Below are 19,541 nucleotides of genomic sequence, written 5' to 3'. Positions count from 1 at the left end.
TGTCAATAAGTACATTAATCAATAAATTAAAAAAATACTAATTTAATTTTGATTCCACAAACTTATGCATTTTAAGTTTACACCATGGTAGAGACTTATGCATTTTAAGCTCACACCATGGCATAGACTTATGCATTTTAAGCTCACACCATGGCATAGACTTATACATTTTAAGCTCCTGCCATGGTACGAGCTTAAAATTCATAAGTCTGTACCATGGTACAAGCTTAAGATGCATAAGTCTCTTAATCTTTTCTCCGAAACAAATTACATCAAATTCAACAACAAATCAAAACATTAAATAGTATAGACTTATGAGTTTTGAGCTCCGACCATGGTATACACTTATGAAGTTTAAGCTCCTTCCATGGTACGAGCTTAAACTACATAAGTCTATACCATGGTCGGAGCTCAAAACTCATAAGTCTGTACCATGGTACAGGCTTAAACTTCATAAGTCTGTACCATGGTACAAACTAGAAATGCATAAGTTTCTGAATATTTTTTTCCGAAAAAAAGTCCTCTTGTAAATTTGATGTTCCACTGGTAGTCTCGGCCATGTAAAAATTATTTCACATTATGTTTAGGGTGGGCGGTAAAAAGGGAAAAGGTAAAGGATAATGGTAAATGCTAAAATGAGAGGGTAAATAAAGAGGGTATATGAGTAAAATATTAGGGCGGTTTTGAGTAATATGGGGCGGTAAATAATAAGCCCCTTTAAATAACACACCAAAATCGAGTCAGGGGTTAGAGCGTTGTTATTGATTTCAAAATAACAAAAAAAACACATCTCCCTTCCCTAGTTCCCCGTTGCTGTGAACAACGCTGCCCCCCACCCTGCCTCTTGATCAATCGCCGGCCGTCAAATCCCGGACTGCCTGACCAGTCACCCACCGACGTTGCGGCCAGACCAATCACCCACCGACGCTACTCGTCTGCCGCATAACCACCTGTTGCGGTGGCTGCAGCCAGGTAAATTCCTAATTCTTTTTTAAATTTTATTTATGTAATTAATTGTTAATTGAATGGAAAATTGGAGTGATACAAGTATTAGGTTTTCGTTTGTTTAGGGTTTAGGGTTTTGCTCATAATTCTACACGGTTTAGGGTTTTGCAGACGCTCTTCATCAGTCGAGAAGCTCAGTAGAGAGAGAACACACCAATATTTCCCCGCCGTCAAAGAAGAAGAGCGTTCTTCATCAGTCGAGAAGCTCAAGCAAGCGAAAATGGCGAAGATAAACTACAAGAAACTTCAAGGCAGCCAAAACCTAAGGCTACGTCTTCTTCTCTCAACACTCTCCTCAACTCCAATTCTCATCGTCGACATTCGATCAAATGAAACAATCCCCGGCCTTCTTCCTCACGAAATCTCTCTCCTACGACTCATCGAAAAAGTCTGCGATGATTGTCATGTTGAAATTAATGAAACTGGTATGTTCAATTTTTCAATAAATGGGGTTTAGGGTTTTTCTAGGGTTTAAGGATTCTTATTGTTTTTGTTATTTATTTTTTATTAATCGTTGATTGCAGGTACGAAATTGAAGTACAAGCCTGGTATTGTGATGGGTGGAAAGTATTTGGTTCATGATTGTGGGTTGAGTCGTTCAATTGGTTATTTCTTGGAACCACTTGTGGTTTTAGGTTTGTTTGGGAAGAAGCCTCTTTCAATTAGGCTCAAAGGTACTGCATTTATTGTGTTTGATTTATGTTTGATTAGTGTTCTCACCTTGTGTTTTTCGTTTCGATTTCGGTTGTTTTAGAGGAGTTAAGCTAAAGGTTGGGGTCCAACCTTTTGGTTTTTTCACCCTTTAGGACCTCAACCTTTTTTTTTCACCTTTTGGGGACTCATATTCATTTTTCGGCCAGTTAACCATAGTTTAACTCACCGTTAACCATACTATCACTCAAATAATAAATTAAGACAAAGGTTAGGGTCCAACTTTTTGATTTTTTCACCGTTTAGGACCCGAATATTTTTTTTCACCTTTTGGGACCTCATATCCATATTTTGTATACCAACGTTATTTACTATAAAAAAAATCAGAAAATGCCAAAAAAAAAAAAAAAAGTTAGCGCTCAAATTAATAATTATAATAATAGTTATTAATATTTTTATTTTTATTAATTATTATGTAATAATTGTTATTAATATATTTAACAATAATAATAATAATTCATCTTTTCCAAACCCCATCATACAATTAAAACTACATAGTACTCTTCTCCAAACATCATAGATAATCTTTACTCATTCATAAGACCTTTAATAGTTGAAACTTAATTTACGTAATCCAATAACAACTTATTTAAATATGTTTATAGAAAATTTGAGGTCGTAAATTTTAATTCGGAGATTGCTGATTAATTTTGATCGAGTTAAGCATAAATCATTTAAGTACCTCATCAAATATGAGCATAAATAAACCAATTGTCTTTACTGTCATAAAACAATCAAGAACTAGTATGATATATTAACTTGTGATCAAAATCAAAATTCGTTTAAAATTAACCTATTTTTATTAATTTTACGTTTTTGTGTGGACATTATTAATATTCTTCAAACAAACCACAAACAATTGTGAGGATATACCATCAATGACAGATCTTCCTAACAACTTGGGTCCCGGGCGGAAAATTCCGTAGTGTATTTTTAGTTCCACCATCCCCGTAAACCTTTGAGTATAATTGTATGAATATCGTACTCTACTATATAAATTGCTTAATTCTTCTATTGTCATTGGACACCATAACCGAATGTATAAAATATGATCAGCTTGTAAATAATTATTTGCTTCTTTATTCATTAAATTATTTGATACCCAAATCAGTTTATATATGGGCTAAGTTTATGAATTACGTTACATATTATTTTAATTTGAGCTTATTGTATGTTAATGGTTAGAAACTTTAATAATTGAACTGGAATTACATGAAAACTTGAATGAGGTCTCAAAAGGTGAAAAAAGAAAGTTCAGGTCCTGAAATGTGAAAAAACGAAAAGGTTAGTCCTCAAACTTTTGATTTACTTTAACCTTTTAACCCAAGGACCTAACCTTTTAATGACTCTAGTTAATTTTGGCCGGAAAAGGGGAATGAGGTCCCAAACGGTGAAAAAAAAAGGTATAGGTCCTAAACGGTGAAAAGTTCAAAAGGTTAGACCCCATTTATTAGCTTAACTCTGTTTTAGAGGTTGGAACTTGTATGCCACTTGCACATGCCACCCTTTGTTTTTCTTACTGGAATTCTGGTGCAGTTTTGGAGTTCTGTTTTTATTGTTACTGGAAAATGTGTGGTTTAACTTGTTGGACATTCATGCTTAACTTTTTATTGGTTAAACTTTAGTACGTTGTTTTTGGTAATTAACTAATGATGTTACCCTGTTAATCTGTTACACACTTGATTGCCTTAAATTCTACAGTATTACTCAATAAATACAGTACTATGATAATGAAAAAGCTCTTCTTAGTGAATTAGTCCGCAGTTATGGGAACTAGTAGGAAATTTTGTTGATGGTGTATTAGAATACTGGAAGCTGTCTGCAATGGATTCACCTCTTTTGATATTGAAATACAGAGAATAGAAGGGAATTAAGAAGAAGAATTTAGGGAAGGTGCTTTTTAGCTAATTAGGATAATTGAAACATACCCAAAATAAACTATAGGTGTAATAAACATTAAATTGAAGCACTAAATAATCTACCCACCTTTGTTGAGGAAGACAGTTCATGCATGCTTCTTTACCTGAACTGGCTGTTAGCATCTGTTCCTTTCTGATTCTTTCTCGTAACTTGGAAGTTTTCTTAGCGCTGTACAAACTTTCATTTCAAAGTTGATGCTAAGGTCTTAGAATTCAAGTGACTTAAGTTATTTTCTCACCAGGTATAACCAACGATTCTAAGGATCCATCCATTGATACCTTCCGGTCAACTACCTTGAACATTTTGAAACGCTTTGGAGTTCCTTCAGAAGGTCTGGAGCTGAAAATTGAGAACCGTGGAGTACCCCCTCTGGGTGGTGGAGAAGTAGTTTTGTCAGTACCAATTGTGCATACTAGTTTAACGGTAAGTCTTTTTTAGCCTTTTTATTTACTTGAGTCATACTTCCATGTCTTATATATCTCCATTCAGGCAGTGAACTGGATTGATGAGGGAATGGTTAAACGCATCAGAGGGGTGTCTTTTTCTACTCGAGTATCGGCTCAGTTTGAAAATGCAATTATACATGCTGCTCGTGGGATTTTCAATCGTTTGCTTCCTGATGTCCATATCTTCACCGATCACAAGGCTGGTGCACAAGCTGGAAAGTAAGCTTCTGCTTCTTTTTGCCTATAATTTCTCCCTTAACCCGAAAGTGCATGCATGTCTCCGGCATGAGGTTATGGATATCATGAGAAAGTACACTTCCCCACCAGAGTATTACTCTCGTTTGGTTGTTTTTTGAAATGGTTAAATTGACTACAGGTTGAGAAAGTAGTGCTTTGTGTAATAGTCCCTAGTGTCCTGTTTGGTATTGCTACTATTGATGTTACCCCGTACCCCTGTCTTTTGAGTTATGGTGATTTATTTTGTATGGATGTCTGATTCTGATTCAGTTCCCCCGGCTTTGGTATTTCACTGGTCGCTGAAACCACTTCTGGATGCTACATCTCTGTTGATACTACTATTTCTTATCCACGAAAAGAGGAGACAGCTGAGATTGAAGACGATGAGAGGGCAGATCTGAAGCCACCTGCGGATGTTGGTGTGGAAATTGCTTCTGCTTTACTTGGTGAAATTGAGCAGGGGGGAGTGGTGGACTCCACACATCAGGTTTGTGCTATCAACAATCATAGATACTTGTGTGTCAAGTGGGTTCAAATGCTTATATTGATTTTACACATTATTTTCTGTTACCATATTTTAGTAAAAGCTACTTCCACGCCAACATCTTGACTATATTTTTATATTAACAAATACTCCTGACTGGTTTTAAATATTTTTGAGCTAGGGTATTTTTAAATTATTGTTTTAATAGATTACTTTGACAGCTTGATGAATAAACTTAGTATTGGCCGCCAAAGATTAAAGTGGCTTCTTATTTTTATAATAGTATACTTCGTAAGAAAAAATGCTGCGTTGTACTTACTTGAAGTTTGAACGCCATAGAACTTGTTTTTAGGCGAGTTTGTTTTGAGACAAATGAATTGCAATCTAATTAGACCTGAATCAATAGTGATAATAGATCTTTATAATCCTTTAGCATGGTAATGGTGGTTGCTCTATCGTTCAGTGTGAGAAATGAAACTGCATTTGGTTTGTCCATTTTGACTCCTCCATTTGAATTTGCAATAAAAAAAACCTTTCTGATAGCAGATTAATACTAAAGATCCCCATGCTGGTTCTGTTTTCTTTTATTTGTTGAAGATAACCTCAACTTTCTCTTCTAAGTTGGACATATTTTTTGAAGGCAAAAGTATTTGATATGTTTTGGCTGAGTAGTACTTCCTGACATAGTAATGTGATTAAAAAAAACAATTCGAAATAGCGAACGTGTCTTCTATATTTTTGTTATAGGTGTAGGATTTTCTTGAATTGATATTAGTTGCACAGTATAAGTGAATTAAGAAACTATCTTTGCTTGTTTAGGAGTTAGAGAATTCAGTTTTTTTGCCTTCTAAAATCCTATTCCACCAAGTCACTAACTACACCATTTTCTTTATATTTACTGGTTTTGCAGGGGTTGTTATATCTTCTTTGTGCTTTATGCCCTCAAGATGTATCTAAAATCCGTGTAGGAAAACTTTCTCCCTATGGAATAGAAGCATTGAGGCTGATAAAAGAGTTTCTGAGTGTTACATTTGCCATCAAACCTGATCCTTCAACAGGCACGGTCATACTTAAATGTGTGGGATGTGGTTTGAAAAATCTCTCCAGAAAGCTTTCATGATATGGCCATCTCTATACAACTTTCTTCTCCGGTGGAAGTATGATGAGTATTGAAGTAATATCGAGATTTAACAAATTTTGCAGGTGATTGGATTACTGATTTTGATATTTGTAGTTAGTGGTCGTTCTTTCTCAAAGCAGATAGTTGATAGCTTCCACCAGCAACAGTGAAATTCAGAGTCACATTTAGGTTTTAGTTTGCCTTTTACAGGAGAAACACAAATTCGACTATAATTGAAATGTTATTATTTCTGGACACATTATATTATACGGAGTAATTACAACCTTTCTGCCCAAAATAGATATGTGGTCATTAGCTTGGAGAGTATTGTATTGTGAGTCATTTTTGCAGGCTAGGTTAGAATTACCATACCATGATGAAATCATGTGGCAATACAATTTTGTTTTCTGCATTTGATAAGTTTTGCTTTTGTAAGACATACTCCCTTCATCTGGAATTAATTGGTCACATATCTCTTTTGTCTGTCGTTGTAATGTGCTACTTTCTAAACAAAGCAGGTTAAAATCCGAAGTTCCATGTACTCATATTACCTTTGACGATACCCTTAACCAGACTTCTTTAATTGGAGATGCAGAGTTTATGATTTTAAGTCTATTCATGGAGATTGCAAGCATCTGAAGAAGTCTGACAAATAAGATACAGCAATGTAGTCTCTATTATAGTACAAACATGAAAAGTCTCGTGAACTTTTCAGGACTGAAATTAAGCTAAAATTGAAAAAAATAATATAAAAATTGATAATTGGGGGGGTAAGCAAGGTTTCCCTTACAGAAATTGCTTGCATCATTAGACATTATGTTGAAGCCTCCCCGTCGAGGCGTAATCTCTTGGAACATTTTTCTTGCTGTGCGTTGGAGTTCATCGCTGTGCTTTCTATGGCCTCCACAGAACACCTCTTGTATGGCTTAAAACCGGTTCTGTTTGTTGTATTCAGATTCCCATGTTCAAGACTAAATGTCAGCAGCCCTTCTTTGCGATTGTCCTCTTCTCTTAATTTAAGATTTTCTATTCCTTGATTACTGGAGCAAAATTCCCATGCATTGCTGTTGAGATCGAACTGTATTCCGCTATAGCCTTTCTCTGCATTGTTCCTGTTTTCACCAACAGTGACATTCACTTCTTGGTTCTTACCAGTTACATTTAAAGGTGGTGAAAAACTCTGGGGTAACACCTCTCTTGAGAAAAGTGCTTGAAATGCCAAGCGCCCCTGTCATGTAAATTGCACCCACATACATTAACAAATGAACAAATGACACAATTCAATTCAATAAATAATTTGTTTTAATAACAGAGAGTCGTGATTACCCCCTCGGAGACCTCCTTCCAGGATTCATATATGTTGCCAATGAGTCGATTGCGGCGACTACTTGGTTCACTGGTAGTAGGTCGACTGACATCAGGTTCGTTGGCTTCTTCTTTTCCTAAATCATTCTTTTTCAAAGCATCAGTCTCAATATCGCTACCTGACGGCGTGTTAGAACCACAAGATGAGCGATCCACCTGTTTCTTGCTCTTCCCCTTGTTTGCGTCCTTTTGCTCACTTGAAGCAGGGACATTATTCTTTTCGTTATTGTCGGCTGCCACTTCAACATCCATTTTTGCACTAGTAATATTACCAGAATCAGGCGAGGATGTTGCTGAAGATTTGGATGCTGAATGCTGTGGTTGTAAAGCTTCAGACAATTCTTGATTACATTGCTGAACTTGTGGTTCAGGAACTTGGGAGTTCTTGATCTCTTCTCTTTCTTCATTAGCAACTGGAGTTTGGCCAAAATTAGCTAATGGAGCACTTACTGAGGTAGGAGGTAAAGAGAAGCCAGCATGTACAGGAGGAGTACATAAGGGGAGCAATCCATGTGCTGCCCACCAAGCAGTAGCAGCTGCTACAGTTGCAGCAGCAATTTCTGCCACACTAGGAGTTGGGTTCATTTGTCGGTGTGGATAACCTCCAACAGTAGAATTGGCTGAATTTTCTATTGCACAGGGCCAAAATGAAGCTGCAAAACTTGCTGCAGTATGTGCAGCGGGATTCTGGAGAAGAGCAGAAACAATCATGCTTGAGAAGGTGGAGGACATCTGCAGAAATGAAGAGTAGTTTTCTTGATTGTTAGGGAAGGGACTAAATGGAGGGTGGGAATTGGGGAATATTTGGTGATTAGTAGATCTTGAAGTGCTAGTTTGGCTTTCTACAGCAGCTGAAACTGTAGGATTGCTAAATAATGAAGGCTGGTCTGGGATCCCCATATGATGAAATGCAGGTTCTTGATATGATACATCTGAAGAAAGACCCTGACTGCATGATCCCAGGTTTCCATCAAGAATATGAACAGGAGCATGCCTGGGAAATGTTTTAGCTGCATTTGTTTCATTTTCTGGCATAGACCAACATGATCAGATTCTTGTTTTAAGCATCATCAATGATCCCTATGTTGGATGAGTTTATAAATTGAAATCTCACCTGAGTCATTCTGAATCATGTCAACAACATCAGACTTATCGGGCTTATGATTTCTGTTGTGTCCGGCAGCAGCATTAAGATCTCGTGTTTCATTGTCGGCTACTGGTTTCTTTATTGGCACAAACTCCATAAAGTTGGATAACTTTCTAGCTGATCCCACAGCCATGGCTGGGACTTCATTGGAAGATGTTCCCAAGGCAGATGGTGCTTTACGAAGAAGCGTAAAGGCTTCAGTGCTGCATTTGTCACTGCCATCAGTTTCTTTAGGGCTTGATTCCGCATCACCACCAACAGCTTCCTGAAGATTAATTAACAATTACATGTGGTGTGTAAAGAAAAATATATGAATGAAGGAGGATAACAGGCATATACAGGAAGGTGATGGATAAAGCATACCTCAGCAAGTTGCTCCTTTTCTGAATCTAAAACTTGTTCTGTAGTATGTATAGAACCTGGTGGTATTTGATTCCCATCCTTTGCTTTAACCTGCGTATTTGGGGAACTTATAGCGCCAGTCTTGCGAGGATAAGGATTGCTTGGTTTCCTTTTCGGACGTGGAGGAGGAATTTCTATGTCAATAGCTTGCGCTATCGGAACACCTTTAACAAGAGCCTCCTTTTCCAACTGAAAGGATAGTACACAACATTTCAGAAAAGACCAATTGAAGCTTGAAAAGACGATGTAGAAAAAGCTTGAAAAGTGCCCTACTGGCTACTGAACAGAAGTACATGTCTCAATTCTGTTTCTTGTATAGATATTTCACAAAATACTGATTGTTTTAGAAGCCAGACATTATTTGGGGACTCGGATCATGATTTTTATATATGGTTATTACAACAAAAGAGTGAAAACACCATCTCAATTTAATCTTGAAGGAAATGTGGAATATCCACACTCCAAAATTATCCCTCTAGGCAACAGTAAATGTATCAAATCTGTTTTAGCTTCTTCCAATAACATATAATCCTGTTTTCTCTTGTATAGATATTCACAAAATCCAAACAACATTGCGAGAGCCATTTTCTACAAAACCCCTTTCAAGATACCTCAAAGGAATAATAAAAAGACTTGATAAATTTTCAAAATGAAAGTTACAGTTGCCTTTGCACCAAGCAAATGCCTTATTCAAATACAAGGAGCACTATACAGATACGCGGTTATGAAAGTAAATCCCTTTTGGGACATGTTTGATATTAGCAAAGATGTCGCAATTCAGATACTTGACACTCAAGACTGAAAGGACTCCATTCTGACTGATGAATATAACAACTATGTCAAGCAAAATGATGATGCAACGGACAGAACTACACAGGACCTGTTTAAGGATGAGATACATCTTGCATGCATTTATAAGCTATTCATCCACTTCAAGCATTTCTGGGTATGATTTAGTGAATATCAGGTAACTCTGCAATATTCTCTGTTTCTCTATGCCTTTTCAACAAGGAAATCCTTCACAATCTTCCAATTTAAAAACTATTAACTTAGAGTTCAGAGAGCTAATAAGAAATCAAATTTAACAAGGGAACCATGTCCGCTCAGAGAAAATTCTCCAACTGATTGTAACAAGAAAAACAAATTTCTCCATATTTCTAATCTACAGTTCATCAATGATTCAATTATACAATTAAAGGCTTGGCCTTAAATTCCCATGTTTGTTATATTACATACTAGTATTTAAAACTAGGGAAGCAGGGATAGACATCAAAAACCAATGTGATTTACCGGTTATTTCATAAACTTTTTGTGAGAAACTGAAGGAAAACTCCACTATGAGAAATGAGAGAAAATCAGATAAGACAAATTCATCTTTACCTTTTTGAGCTTTATCAAAATGAAAAAAGGGGGCTGATTTGACCAAGCTACAAGATCTCGGTCAAACCAGCCCCTCTCATAAATTGTAATAGAAAACTGTTGAGCTATGCATAAGACGAATTTGCTAAAATCCAACAGTTGAAAGCAATATCAAATAATAATTTTCTTAACAGGGAGGAAGGAGTGCAATATTCAGTAGCATTGGACTCAGCTACCTAGAGACTCAAAAACACATGAACTTTCTAATGCTGATCTACAGTTCAGGAAAAGAAATAAAATAAAATAAAAATATTTCTCTCCCTTCTCACTTTGGCTCAATACGGAGTATATATTTGGGTAACAATTCCAATTAAAAATTTCAAGCAAAAAAATTCCAGGTTTAGCAAAAAAGAAAATGATAAACTTCACACCGGCTCAGAAGTACTGAAACTACCTAGTCTGCCTGTTCAAAGAAATTGGAAAATGGAAAGCTGACATAATTGAAGCTTCACCATTATAAGGCTGAATTTGTTTCCTTGTAAAAACTAATGTGCTTCGATCTAAACTAAATAAGACATAAAAATCTACGGCGAGGGGATGAATAGTTCATAAGCCCACCAGCACATCAGATTCAAATGTCATACTCCAAGTCTCCAACAGTCCAACTAATAAGAGGATTAGTAATTCTATCTACCCCATAATCATTTCTTCAGATAGCATGAATAAAACTTAACCTCAAATTTACCTTTAAACAGAACAATCTTTTTAAAGAAAGAATATCAAAGCTATAAGAGAAGCGGACGAAAGAAACCCTGAAAATGAGGGAATGAAGGAAACATCAAGATTAACCGCCCACATCCTACAAGCTGTTACTGTCAGAATGATTCAAAAACTCCATCAACACATCCAGCACTAGTCCACAACCAACAAAATCCTAGGTAAATTTATTATGTCAAGGTATAAACATTTTCATAGCAGCCATCAACAAGACCTCCCCTCACCCCCTATCAAAGCCCAATCTCAGCCTTCCTTTAAGAATATGCAGCTTCTTTTGATCTTTATAGTTAACACTCGTAGTTTTCCTATTTTACATCCTATTGAGGTGAGTAGAGGACTTGAAACTGGGATAGTTAATACTTGTAGTTTTCCTATATGGCATGGGCTCAACCTGTTTGTGACATTTCAGAATGGACGAAAAGAACCTCAATTTTTATATGGCATCATCTCAAACTAAGATAACCAATCTTTAGAGAAAAATCCAACTTCTGAATCACATATACTAATAGGCTAGCCATTGTTTTCATGAGTTGCCTATCCATTTGACCAAGGACACCATAAGATTCCCCAATGCAGAACAGGCCCGGTCCTGACATTTTGAGGGCCTTAGGTGAAATATGGGATTTGGGCCCCTTCGAAAATAATACGTCTTTAACTGAAATAATTTTTTTTTTTTTTTTTGTGAAATCCATTATATTGTTGAATTCAAATCAATAAAAACTTACTATATCTCATTTGCAGGATCCTAAAATTTCAAAATCCGGCTCTAGTCTATTTCTTGAAATATTTCAATAAAATAAATACTCACTTAATTGCAAGATAATTAATATGCGTAAAGAGATATTTTTTAAAAATAAAGGTTCATTTTGAGCATATAAAAATATCAGTTAATTTTGTCTTCATTAAAATGCTTATCTATTTTAAAACTTATAAACTCATAGGCCATAGTCCATCAAATAAGCATTTTTTTGCTCACATAAAGTTATATCAATTAGAACTGAGTACTAAAAGTCAAATACTATGTACATAAACTCAACGTAAAACACACAAAAAAAATATTGACAAAGTTTTTTTTTTTTATAAAAAAAAAGAGTTAGTAAGGGGAGTCGAACCCTAGACCTCTAGTAAATATCAAAACTTTAAAACCTACTTTCTACCAATGAGCCAAAGAAATAACATGTGTATTTAATGTGTTGTTTATTATTAGTACTAAAATTTCTGGAAAGACAATTATTTTGGGCCCCTTTCCGCCTTGGGCCCTAGGCGGTCGCACCCCTCGCCTACCCCTTAGGGCCGGGCCTGATGCAGAAAGACGTCTCATATCTCATCAACTAAAGCTTGCAGCAAACTAAAACTTGCAGCCTTACAGTAACTTACTGATGGTAAAGCGATTTTAAAATGTGAAAGTGTGCCATAGCCATATCTCATCTACAGCCAAAAAAACCAGTTTCCTTCCTTACTTGATAGAGCTTCATTCTCCTTATAAACACGAACAATTTCCTTATTTGTCAACAGGCCGACTGATGTCACTCTCCAAAGAAAATGGAATGTAAATAGAAAGAGGATGTTCCTGTTTATTGCTTAGTATCAAAACCAATATAGGTAAGAGTAAGACGCTTATCTACAAGCCAAAACAGCAACGTATGTAGTAATCTTTCCCGTCGATTTACAGTCTATTTGGAACAATTCATTTAAACCAACATACCTAGAATCTGGCTTCATGTGGTTCCTCAAACGATGAAAATATGCTGTGACAACAAGAAACCCCCCCATCCCACCACCACCCACCCACCAAAAATGGGCAGAAGTGCTCCAACAAATGCTCCCACACAAAACCTCATGCTTCTACAGTGACTCCAAGAATTAATTTCAAAACCAAAGCATTCTAGCAATAGTTACCATAAATGCTAGTACCCTAGTATTGGTATGTTGGGTGTGACAAACGGGGAATAAATTATTAGCATTTCTATTCTAATTTTATGGCAGAAATACCCCAGCAGATGTTACACACAAACCACTCGCTTCTACAATGACTTCGAGAATTAATTTCAAAACCAAAGTATTCTAGCAATAATTACCATCAATGGTAGTAGCCTAGTATTGGCATGTTGGGTGTGACAAACAGAGAAAACCCATCAGATAAGCATTATTATTCTATTTTAGGTATAATTCCAGAAAAATGATATATTGGAGCATTCTTTTTTGCCCTTACATCATAGAAACACGAAGTTGTCTCCTTGCAGATAAAATGCAAACCAGCAATGAAGGACACCATGCCTTTGTGTTATATAGACTTGTTTGTCATCAACTCTTTATGGGAGACGAAGATGTTTTACATAATGCAACATTCTGCAGAAAAGCACTATTTTTAGAAGTTTATGTGGATCAATGTGTTAAACCGAACAAGTAACTGCTCAAATTTAAACATGGCACCCAACTTGAATTTGACGTCTGGGTCCTTAGATATCATTACCAGAGACAGTTGGCATGCATGTACAGACATGTACCATGCAATATGACACATGGGTTTAATCCTTACTGTAAAGGTTGTTTAAGGATATTATTTGGAAGCTTGTGAAGTCCTCACCTTATTGATTCACAACGATAAAATCAAACATTTGCATCATTCTCTCGCAAGCAAAAATACATTTCTAACACCTAAATGACTAATGCACAAGTAAAAAGAAACTTTAACATCATTCAAATGTAAAGGAGAATGATTCTAGATGATTTACACCTTCATTGACTTGACTCAAGAACGTGATGGAATCCCATAAATGAAAGAGAGGAAGAAACAAATATAGAAATAGGAGGGGGAAAAAACTTTCCAAAACAAAGAAATTTTAACAGGGAGAAGAGTGACTCACCAAAGAAGATCCTTCTCCAAGGAGGACCCTGACAAAATCATTACATGAAAAAGATCCAAGTGAATGGAAATGATATATTCTATAGTTGCTACAGCCTCCAGACACTATTAGGTATGACAAGGGCCTCGGCTAGGTTCGGACATGTTTTAAGGGGGCATAATTGTGTCCACATATGCTAGCTATGAAATAGCCAAAAAAAATATGCATAGGCAACTGGTAGCTAAAATTACTCTTCAAAACCTTCTCTATTATTTTGTATAGAAATAAGAGTTGCTAAACATTTATAGTGAATACGATATGCATATAAATGTATAATCGTCTTCTACTTCAGTTTACTTAAAACTTTAACACTTTGACTACCACATTTGTCAACAGACATCTTGGACCATTAATCTTTTATTATACATTGATAAAAAAAATAAAAGTTGATATGTTGAAAATATACATGGATACTATTCCAACAACATTTAACATAATAACATATGAAGTATATTAGTAAAACACATGCTCAAAGCTAATATATAAATGGTGCAAAAGTCAAACTCTTGCAATATTAAGGAAACACATGAAGTATGTAAATTCATCAGATTAAATATGGTAAACGTTTTTGAAAATGTTAAAATGGATAATCTAGTAAAATAGAGGTCTATACCAGAAGTCGCGAAATGATTTTTAATCGATGGAACGGCATTTTGCAGTATGCTAGAATTGCAAGTGAAGTCCTAAATTAACAGAACGGCATTATATTAGTTTTATGATTTAAGTACCTTTACTAATCTCCAACACTCAAGTCAACTTTATGGCATTATCAATTGTTTTCCCTCCATGCTTTCTTTTTTTCTTTTGCCCCTTCATTCTTTCCCTCCTTTTCTTTATTTCCTTAGCTCTTCTTATTCAGTTTTCCCCTTAAATCTTGGAGTAAACAATGCAGTGAACTAGAGACTTTGCACTATTCCAATTTCCAAGTAGAATTATAGTCAAGAAGAAAGATTGGTTATTAAGCATTTGGCAAGCCAACAATTTCAGCACTGTCTCTATTTATACACAAAATTTGCAATAAGATGAGATGATGAGTTAAGGAAGGAAATCAAGGAACAGAATAATTCCCCTTTAGAGGCTAGTAGTCAATGACAAAGACTCAAATGGATGAAATATAAAGGACCAATCCATTAAATTGTACTCCTATGCATGCTTGTGCAGGAAGAAGATGGAAATAATAGAGATGAAGAACTTGGGATCAGCAACATTCTAAAGCATCACATGCTTCCACAACAGAGAAACAATATCCAAATTAAGGACCCAAGAGTTTAGAAGATATCTCAGAGAAAAAAAATTAACATCTTGAATCTTTTGCTTTTGGGGTAATGGCAAAACATGGTGTTTGTGTTGTGGAGGATGCCCGCCTAGATTAAAACCGTTCCATGTTAGTTGAAGAGCTTTTTCTCACCCTCAGCTCACACTACTAAAAAAACAGAAAGGAGGAAAACATTTTTGTAATGCCAAAAAGTTGAAATGATAGAGGATTGGACTAAGGAACAATATCTCTAAGTATCTTTTTATATATTGTATTACAAGAAGCAATATGTCTACTTAAAGGGATACCATATCATTCAAGGCATGGAGTGTTTCAAACTCGGTCTGAAATGAGTGTAACATAGTGACTATTGAAAAGCCCTTACACGCAATAGAAGTCTATGGATGACATTCATGAGCTGAAGAACACATCTAGGTAAGGCCATGAACTCTGTGCATGGACTATGAGGTAAACAACTTCATGTTGAGAATGCTCTTTGAAGAGCTTGACAAAATGTCTATGATTGGGATACTCCTCTGAATTGAACATTGCTCAAAGGCTTGTCACTTAGCAGTTAGCTAATAAAAGTTGGAGGTTAGATATTGCCCATCAATGAGGTATTTCTTGTGGAGCTTGACGCGGCAGGGGCTATTTATGATGATCAGGAGACTGAGAGTGTGTTTTTTTCAAATGCGAAGAGAGTGAGCTTATATCCCTCTTTTTTTCTTATCTTCTAATTTTTTTGGAATGTATTTGTTATTCTTCTCATTTTCACTTTTCTTATAGTTTTTTTTTTTCTGACAACTGTTACATAAGGCAATAATTCACCCTTGCCTTTCTAGCGAGGAGATGTATTTGTTATTCTTCTCATTTTAACTTCTCTTATAGTTGTGTTGTTGCATACGAAGTATTATGGTTTCTTGGTCAAGAATGCAAATGACTTGAGATGACAAACTAAATGTCACAACAAAGATAACCCTATGACGATGATTACATAATAAAACATATCTTACTATCTGTTAAGAAAAGACCAGTTGCAGGCTCTCAGTTCTCTAACCCCTAAATATTCAGGTCATGGAAATTCGACAAAGTAATTGACAAAATTATGCACTGCATTGGAAAGAAGGACCTTTTCCACATACTAGCAAGAGAAGAAAAAAAGTGTAACCAAAGCATGAAACGGAAGATACCGATGGACCTTTGAAAAGAACTTCTGTGCATGACTTCTTATTTGGACAGCGGTCTTTGTCCCGATATGTTCTGTACACCACCAAATAGAAAAGAGAAGAAAAGGAGCAGCTCTCCAAGTAAGATAAAATATAGAAAAGAAATAGCATTATGAGCCCATTTAGTGAGGCAGAGAAGAAAACTGAATGGATAAGGGGCCAAATTAGTCGCAATTCCACTGTTTGGCTTACACTATGTCACAATTGAATTTATTTTAGAAATATTATCATGGCTACAACTAAATCAAAAGAATTGGTCTGCGTAGAGCATGTGGCTTCATTCATAGCAACACTCTCATATACGAAGTACTTCATATCTTCCCCTATTCTACACCAAACAATATCTAGAATATTGTAGGATCAGAAGAATGAGGAGATCAATGCCAATTCAAGATCTATTAGGATAGCAAGTGTGGTTTTGGTGTGAGCCAAACAACAGAATTGTCAAAATAATTCCAATTCAATTCTGTTCAAATACAATACTCAAAATTCTCATTTATGAGCATGCCAAGCGGACTGACATGCTTTTTCTTTGGTGATAACAGACAATCAATAGATTCTACTTGATACCAAACTCTAAACCCACCTCGCCCTTAAATTAATTTTCAATTTTAGGAAAAGTTTTGGATTTTCACTCTCATGGCCTAAAAATAATATAAAACCAATATTTTTGCTATGAAGTAGCAACTGGCAAAGCCATCACCTACTAGATAATTCAGTAAAATGGCCTAATGCAAGACTAAACTCATGGAAATAGAACTAGACAGTAGTAAAATATAAAGAGCAAAATTAAACCTTCAATTCGCTGCCAAGCTCGACCATGTAGTTTCAACGCCTCGAGAAACCTATTGTGCTCCTCTTCTGTCCATCGCTCACGTTGCTTTGTGATCGTGTAAGGTTTTCGAGTCTTTAACATCCCAACAAAATCAAATTAGCAAAGCATAATATTTTCATTTTCCTAAGTCCAAACCATATACCCCCACTGATGCAATATAAAAGTTGATTTTGCCAATTTCTTGTGACCGGAGAATACTTTATATGCAAATTTCATTTATTCCAAACTTATATAAGTAGATTTGGCCAAAATTTTATAATCCAAAACATGAACCGATTTCATTAATTTCTTTTGATCCAGCTTAAATATTGCCAATTTTGTTTGATTCAAAATAAAGGCAGATTGAGTCAATAACAGCTTTTATCCGAAATAGAGACTGACTTAGTCCATATTTTTAGTCCAAAATACAACTCCTTCTATCAGTTCATAGTTCATGATATCAATTCAAGATTATTGCCTTATAGGTTATATAATTACATCAATACAAGATGCAAAACTGGGTATTACAATTTAACTAAATTTATTCCCATATCTTAGTATTAAGCAAATAGCAAAAAATAATTGTAATTTGTACCAAAGGGAGTAAGGTATACTAAATAAACTTCAAGCAAATACACAAATATAAGTAGAAAAACAGAAGCACCTTAATGATCGGCTCTTCGCCGGAAGAATAAACGTCCATTGAACCGACACCGCTGGCAGCAGGCGGTGTACCGCAAAGCTGCTTCAGATCCTCTTAAGCAAAAACAAGGAAGTGATACAGTGATACTAAAGCCACTTCTCATCTAGTCATCTCCCCCAAGAACCCATAGTGGTAAAACTCAATACTACTGCACAAACACAAACAATTTCCAAACAAAAACAACAACAAACGTATTCAAAGATAATCCGCCTTTTTGCATTTCCCGAACTAAATTCAATCAGAATTCACATAGCTAATGATATTTTTATATAATTAAAGAAAAATAAGGAACCAGACTTCCCTCCTTTTCCCCAAAATTTCTCTTCTTAACAGTTTTTTTTATATTCCTTACAATCACAAATTCACAGAATCCTCACCGAAACAATCGTGTCCTCGCAAATCTGCTCAATTCAAAAAAAAAAATCAAAAAAAAAGTCAGATTCAATAGATAATATAATTAATTAAAAGATAAAATTCCAAAGAAATAATTGAAATCGAAAGTTACCTTATGAAGACACTAAAGCAGATGTTATCTGCTCATGACGACAAAAAAAATTAAAAAATAAAATAAAAATTCACCCCATTGATTTGAGGGAAAAGAGGATTGTAATTGATCGAATTCAACTCCAGGAAGTTCCTGAGAATGAATTTGAGCCACGAATATTTGTAGGAGAGAGAAAATATTGTGTCGGACTAAGGAAGAATTGAGCGCAGTTAAGTAGGAGAGAAAGAGTGAGAGTTCGTTGAGTGGAAAAAATGCAGAGAAATGAAGGAAGAAGAAGACGGTGATGATGGTGGTGGTTTTTTTTTTTTTTTAATATTTTATTAGTAGGAGAGAGGAGGATGCCAAATTCAAGGAAGAGAAACCAGGAGTTTCTCAGAACGAATTCCAGCCACGAATATTTTTTGTGGATTTGATTGAATTTTCACTTTTTTAATAAAAGAAAATTGGAAATTTTATGTGGATGGTGCCAGGTGGCAGGGATTTAGTGGATAATTCAGAGACCTACTTGTGCACTTTTTGGTGTGTTTTTAATTTAAGGAAGAAGAAAAAGGAAATAGAAAAATGGAGGAAAAAGGTGAAATGATATCCGCCACAAACTCGGAGGAGACCGAGTTGAGTTGACTCGGGGGAAGAGAAGGAAGATAAAAAGGGGAGTTACACGGAGGCAAGTAGGTCCCACTATGAGGCTGTTGTGGCGTTTGTGGTAACAATTTGTTGATGGCAAAAGGCTGCCCTTGGATTCTCCCAACGTGGCAAAAGTGTTTGCTACGTGTCGACTTGTTAGGAGATCTTTGCTATTTGGGGAATTTGTTTGCTGAATTTCTAGATAGGATGAACGTACGTGTGTTATCTTCGACTTCACCTCGAAAAGTTCTCGAATAGTTTGCCGTTTATTAGTTGTAACTAATAATTTTCAGTTTAACGAGTCAAACGTAAATAATCTATAGAAAATTTAATAAAAAATTCTTATTTATAAGTGGTGTATAAATGTATAATAAATATTGAACGATGGAGTAAAATTTAAGTTAAAATATTTAACTTTTATCCTAATTTATGTGAAAGTTATGTATTTTTAGTGATAAAATTATGTAGATCCGGTGGAGTTCATAAGGACCCCATTATTTTTGAAAAAAACAGCAAAATTGATTTTTGGGTAATT

At 35.5% G+C, this 19,541-nt stretch overlaps 2 protein-coding genes across 13 annotated transcripts; one reads left to right on the top strand and one right to left on the bottom strand.

The window, feature by feature from the left end:
• The first annotated feature begins 749 nt into the window (after window positions 1-749).
• Window positions 750-6,417, top strand: LOC110785811 (probable RNA 3'-terminal phosphate cyclase-like protein). 2 transcript variants are annotated; one of them, XM_021990333.2, is made up of 7 exons: window positions 750-972; window positions 1,117-1,430; window positions 1,530-1,679; window positions 3,878-4,059; window positions 4,126-4,301; window positions 4,590-4,806; window positions 5,714-6,417. In XM_021990333.2, the coding sequence occupies exons 2-7, from the start codon at window positions 1,226-1,228 to the stop codon at window positions 5,921-5,923; spliced, it is 1,140 nt and encodes a 379-aa protein (XP_021846025.1). In that variant the 5' UTR covers window positions 750-972; window positions 1,117-1,225; the 3' UTR covers window positions 5,924-6,417. The 2 variants fall into 2 exon arrangements, with proteins under 2 accessions (XP_021846025.1, XP_021846018.1); XM_021990326.2 differs by having other exon boundaries at window positions 1,107-1,430.
• Window positions 6,418-6,559: 142 nt separating this feature from the next.
• On the bottom strand, window positions 6,560-18,718 carry LOC110785764 (protein LATE ELONGATED HYPOCOTYL). Of its 11 annotated transcripts, XM_021990279.2 has the most exons (10): window positions 18,383-18,706; window positions 18,255-18,278; window positions 17,839-18,025; window positions 17,156-17,267; window positions 16,325-16,394; window positions 14,493-14,562; window positions 8,799-9,026; window positions 8,403-8,700; window positions 7,250-8,316; window positions 6,560-7,151 (listed from the first exon to the last, which is right to left on the bottom strand). In XM_021990279.2, the coding sequence occupies exons 3-10, from the start codon at window positions 17,875-17,877 to the stop codon at window positions 6,738-6,740; spliced, it is 2,298 nt and encodes a 765-aa protein (XP_021845971.2). In that variant the 5' UTR covers window positions 17,878-18,025; window positions 18,255-18,278; window positions 18,383-18,706; the 3' UTR covers window positions 6,560-6,737. The 11 variants fall into 11 exon arrangements, with proteins under 11 accessions (XP_021845971.2, XP_056693662.1, XP_056693661.1 ...); XM_056837684.1 differs by lacking the exon at window positions 14,493-14,562 and having other exon boundaries at window positions 16,333-16,394; window positions 18,383-18,718; XM_056837683.1 differs by having other exon boundaries at window positions 17,839-18,278.
• Window positions 18,719-19,541: the final 823 nt, after the last annotated feature.

This window comes from Spinacia oleracea, chromosome 2 (genome assembly GCF_020520425.1).
Source record: "Spinacia oleracea cultivar Varoflay chromosome 2, BTI_SOV_V1, whole genome shotgun sequence".
NCBI lineage: Eukaryota > Viridiplantae > Streptophyta > Magnoliopsida > Caryophyllales > Amaranthaceae > Spinacia > Spinacia oleracea.
This window is presented reverse-complemented; position numbering and strand designations above follow the sequence as displayed.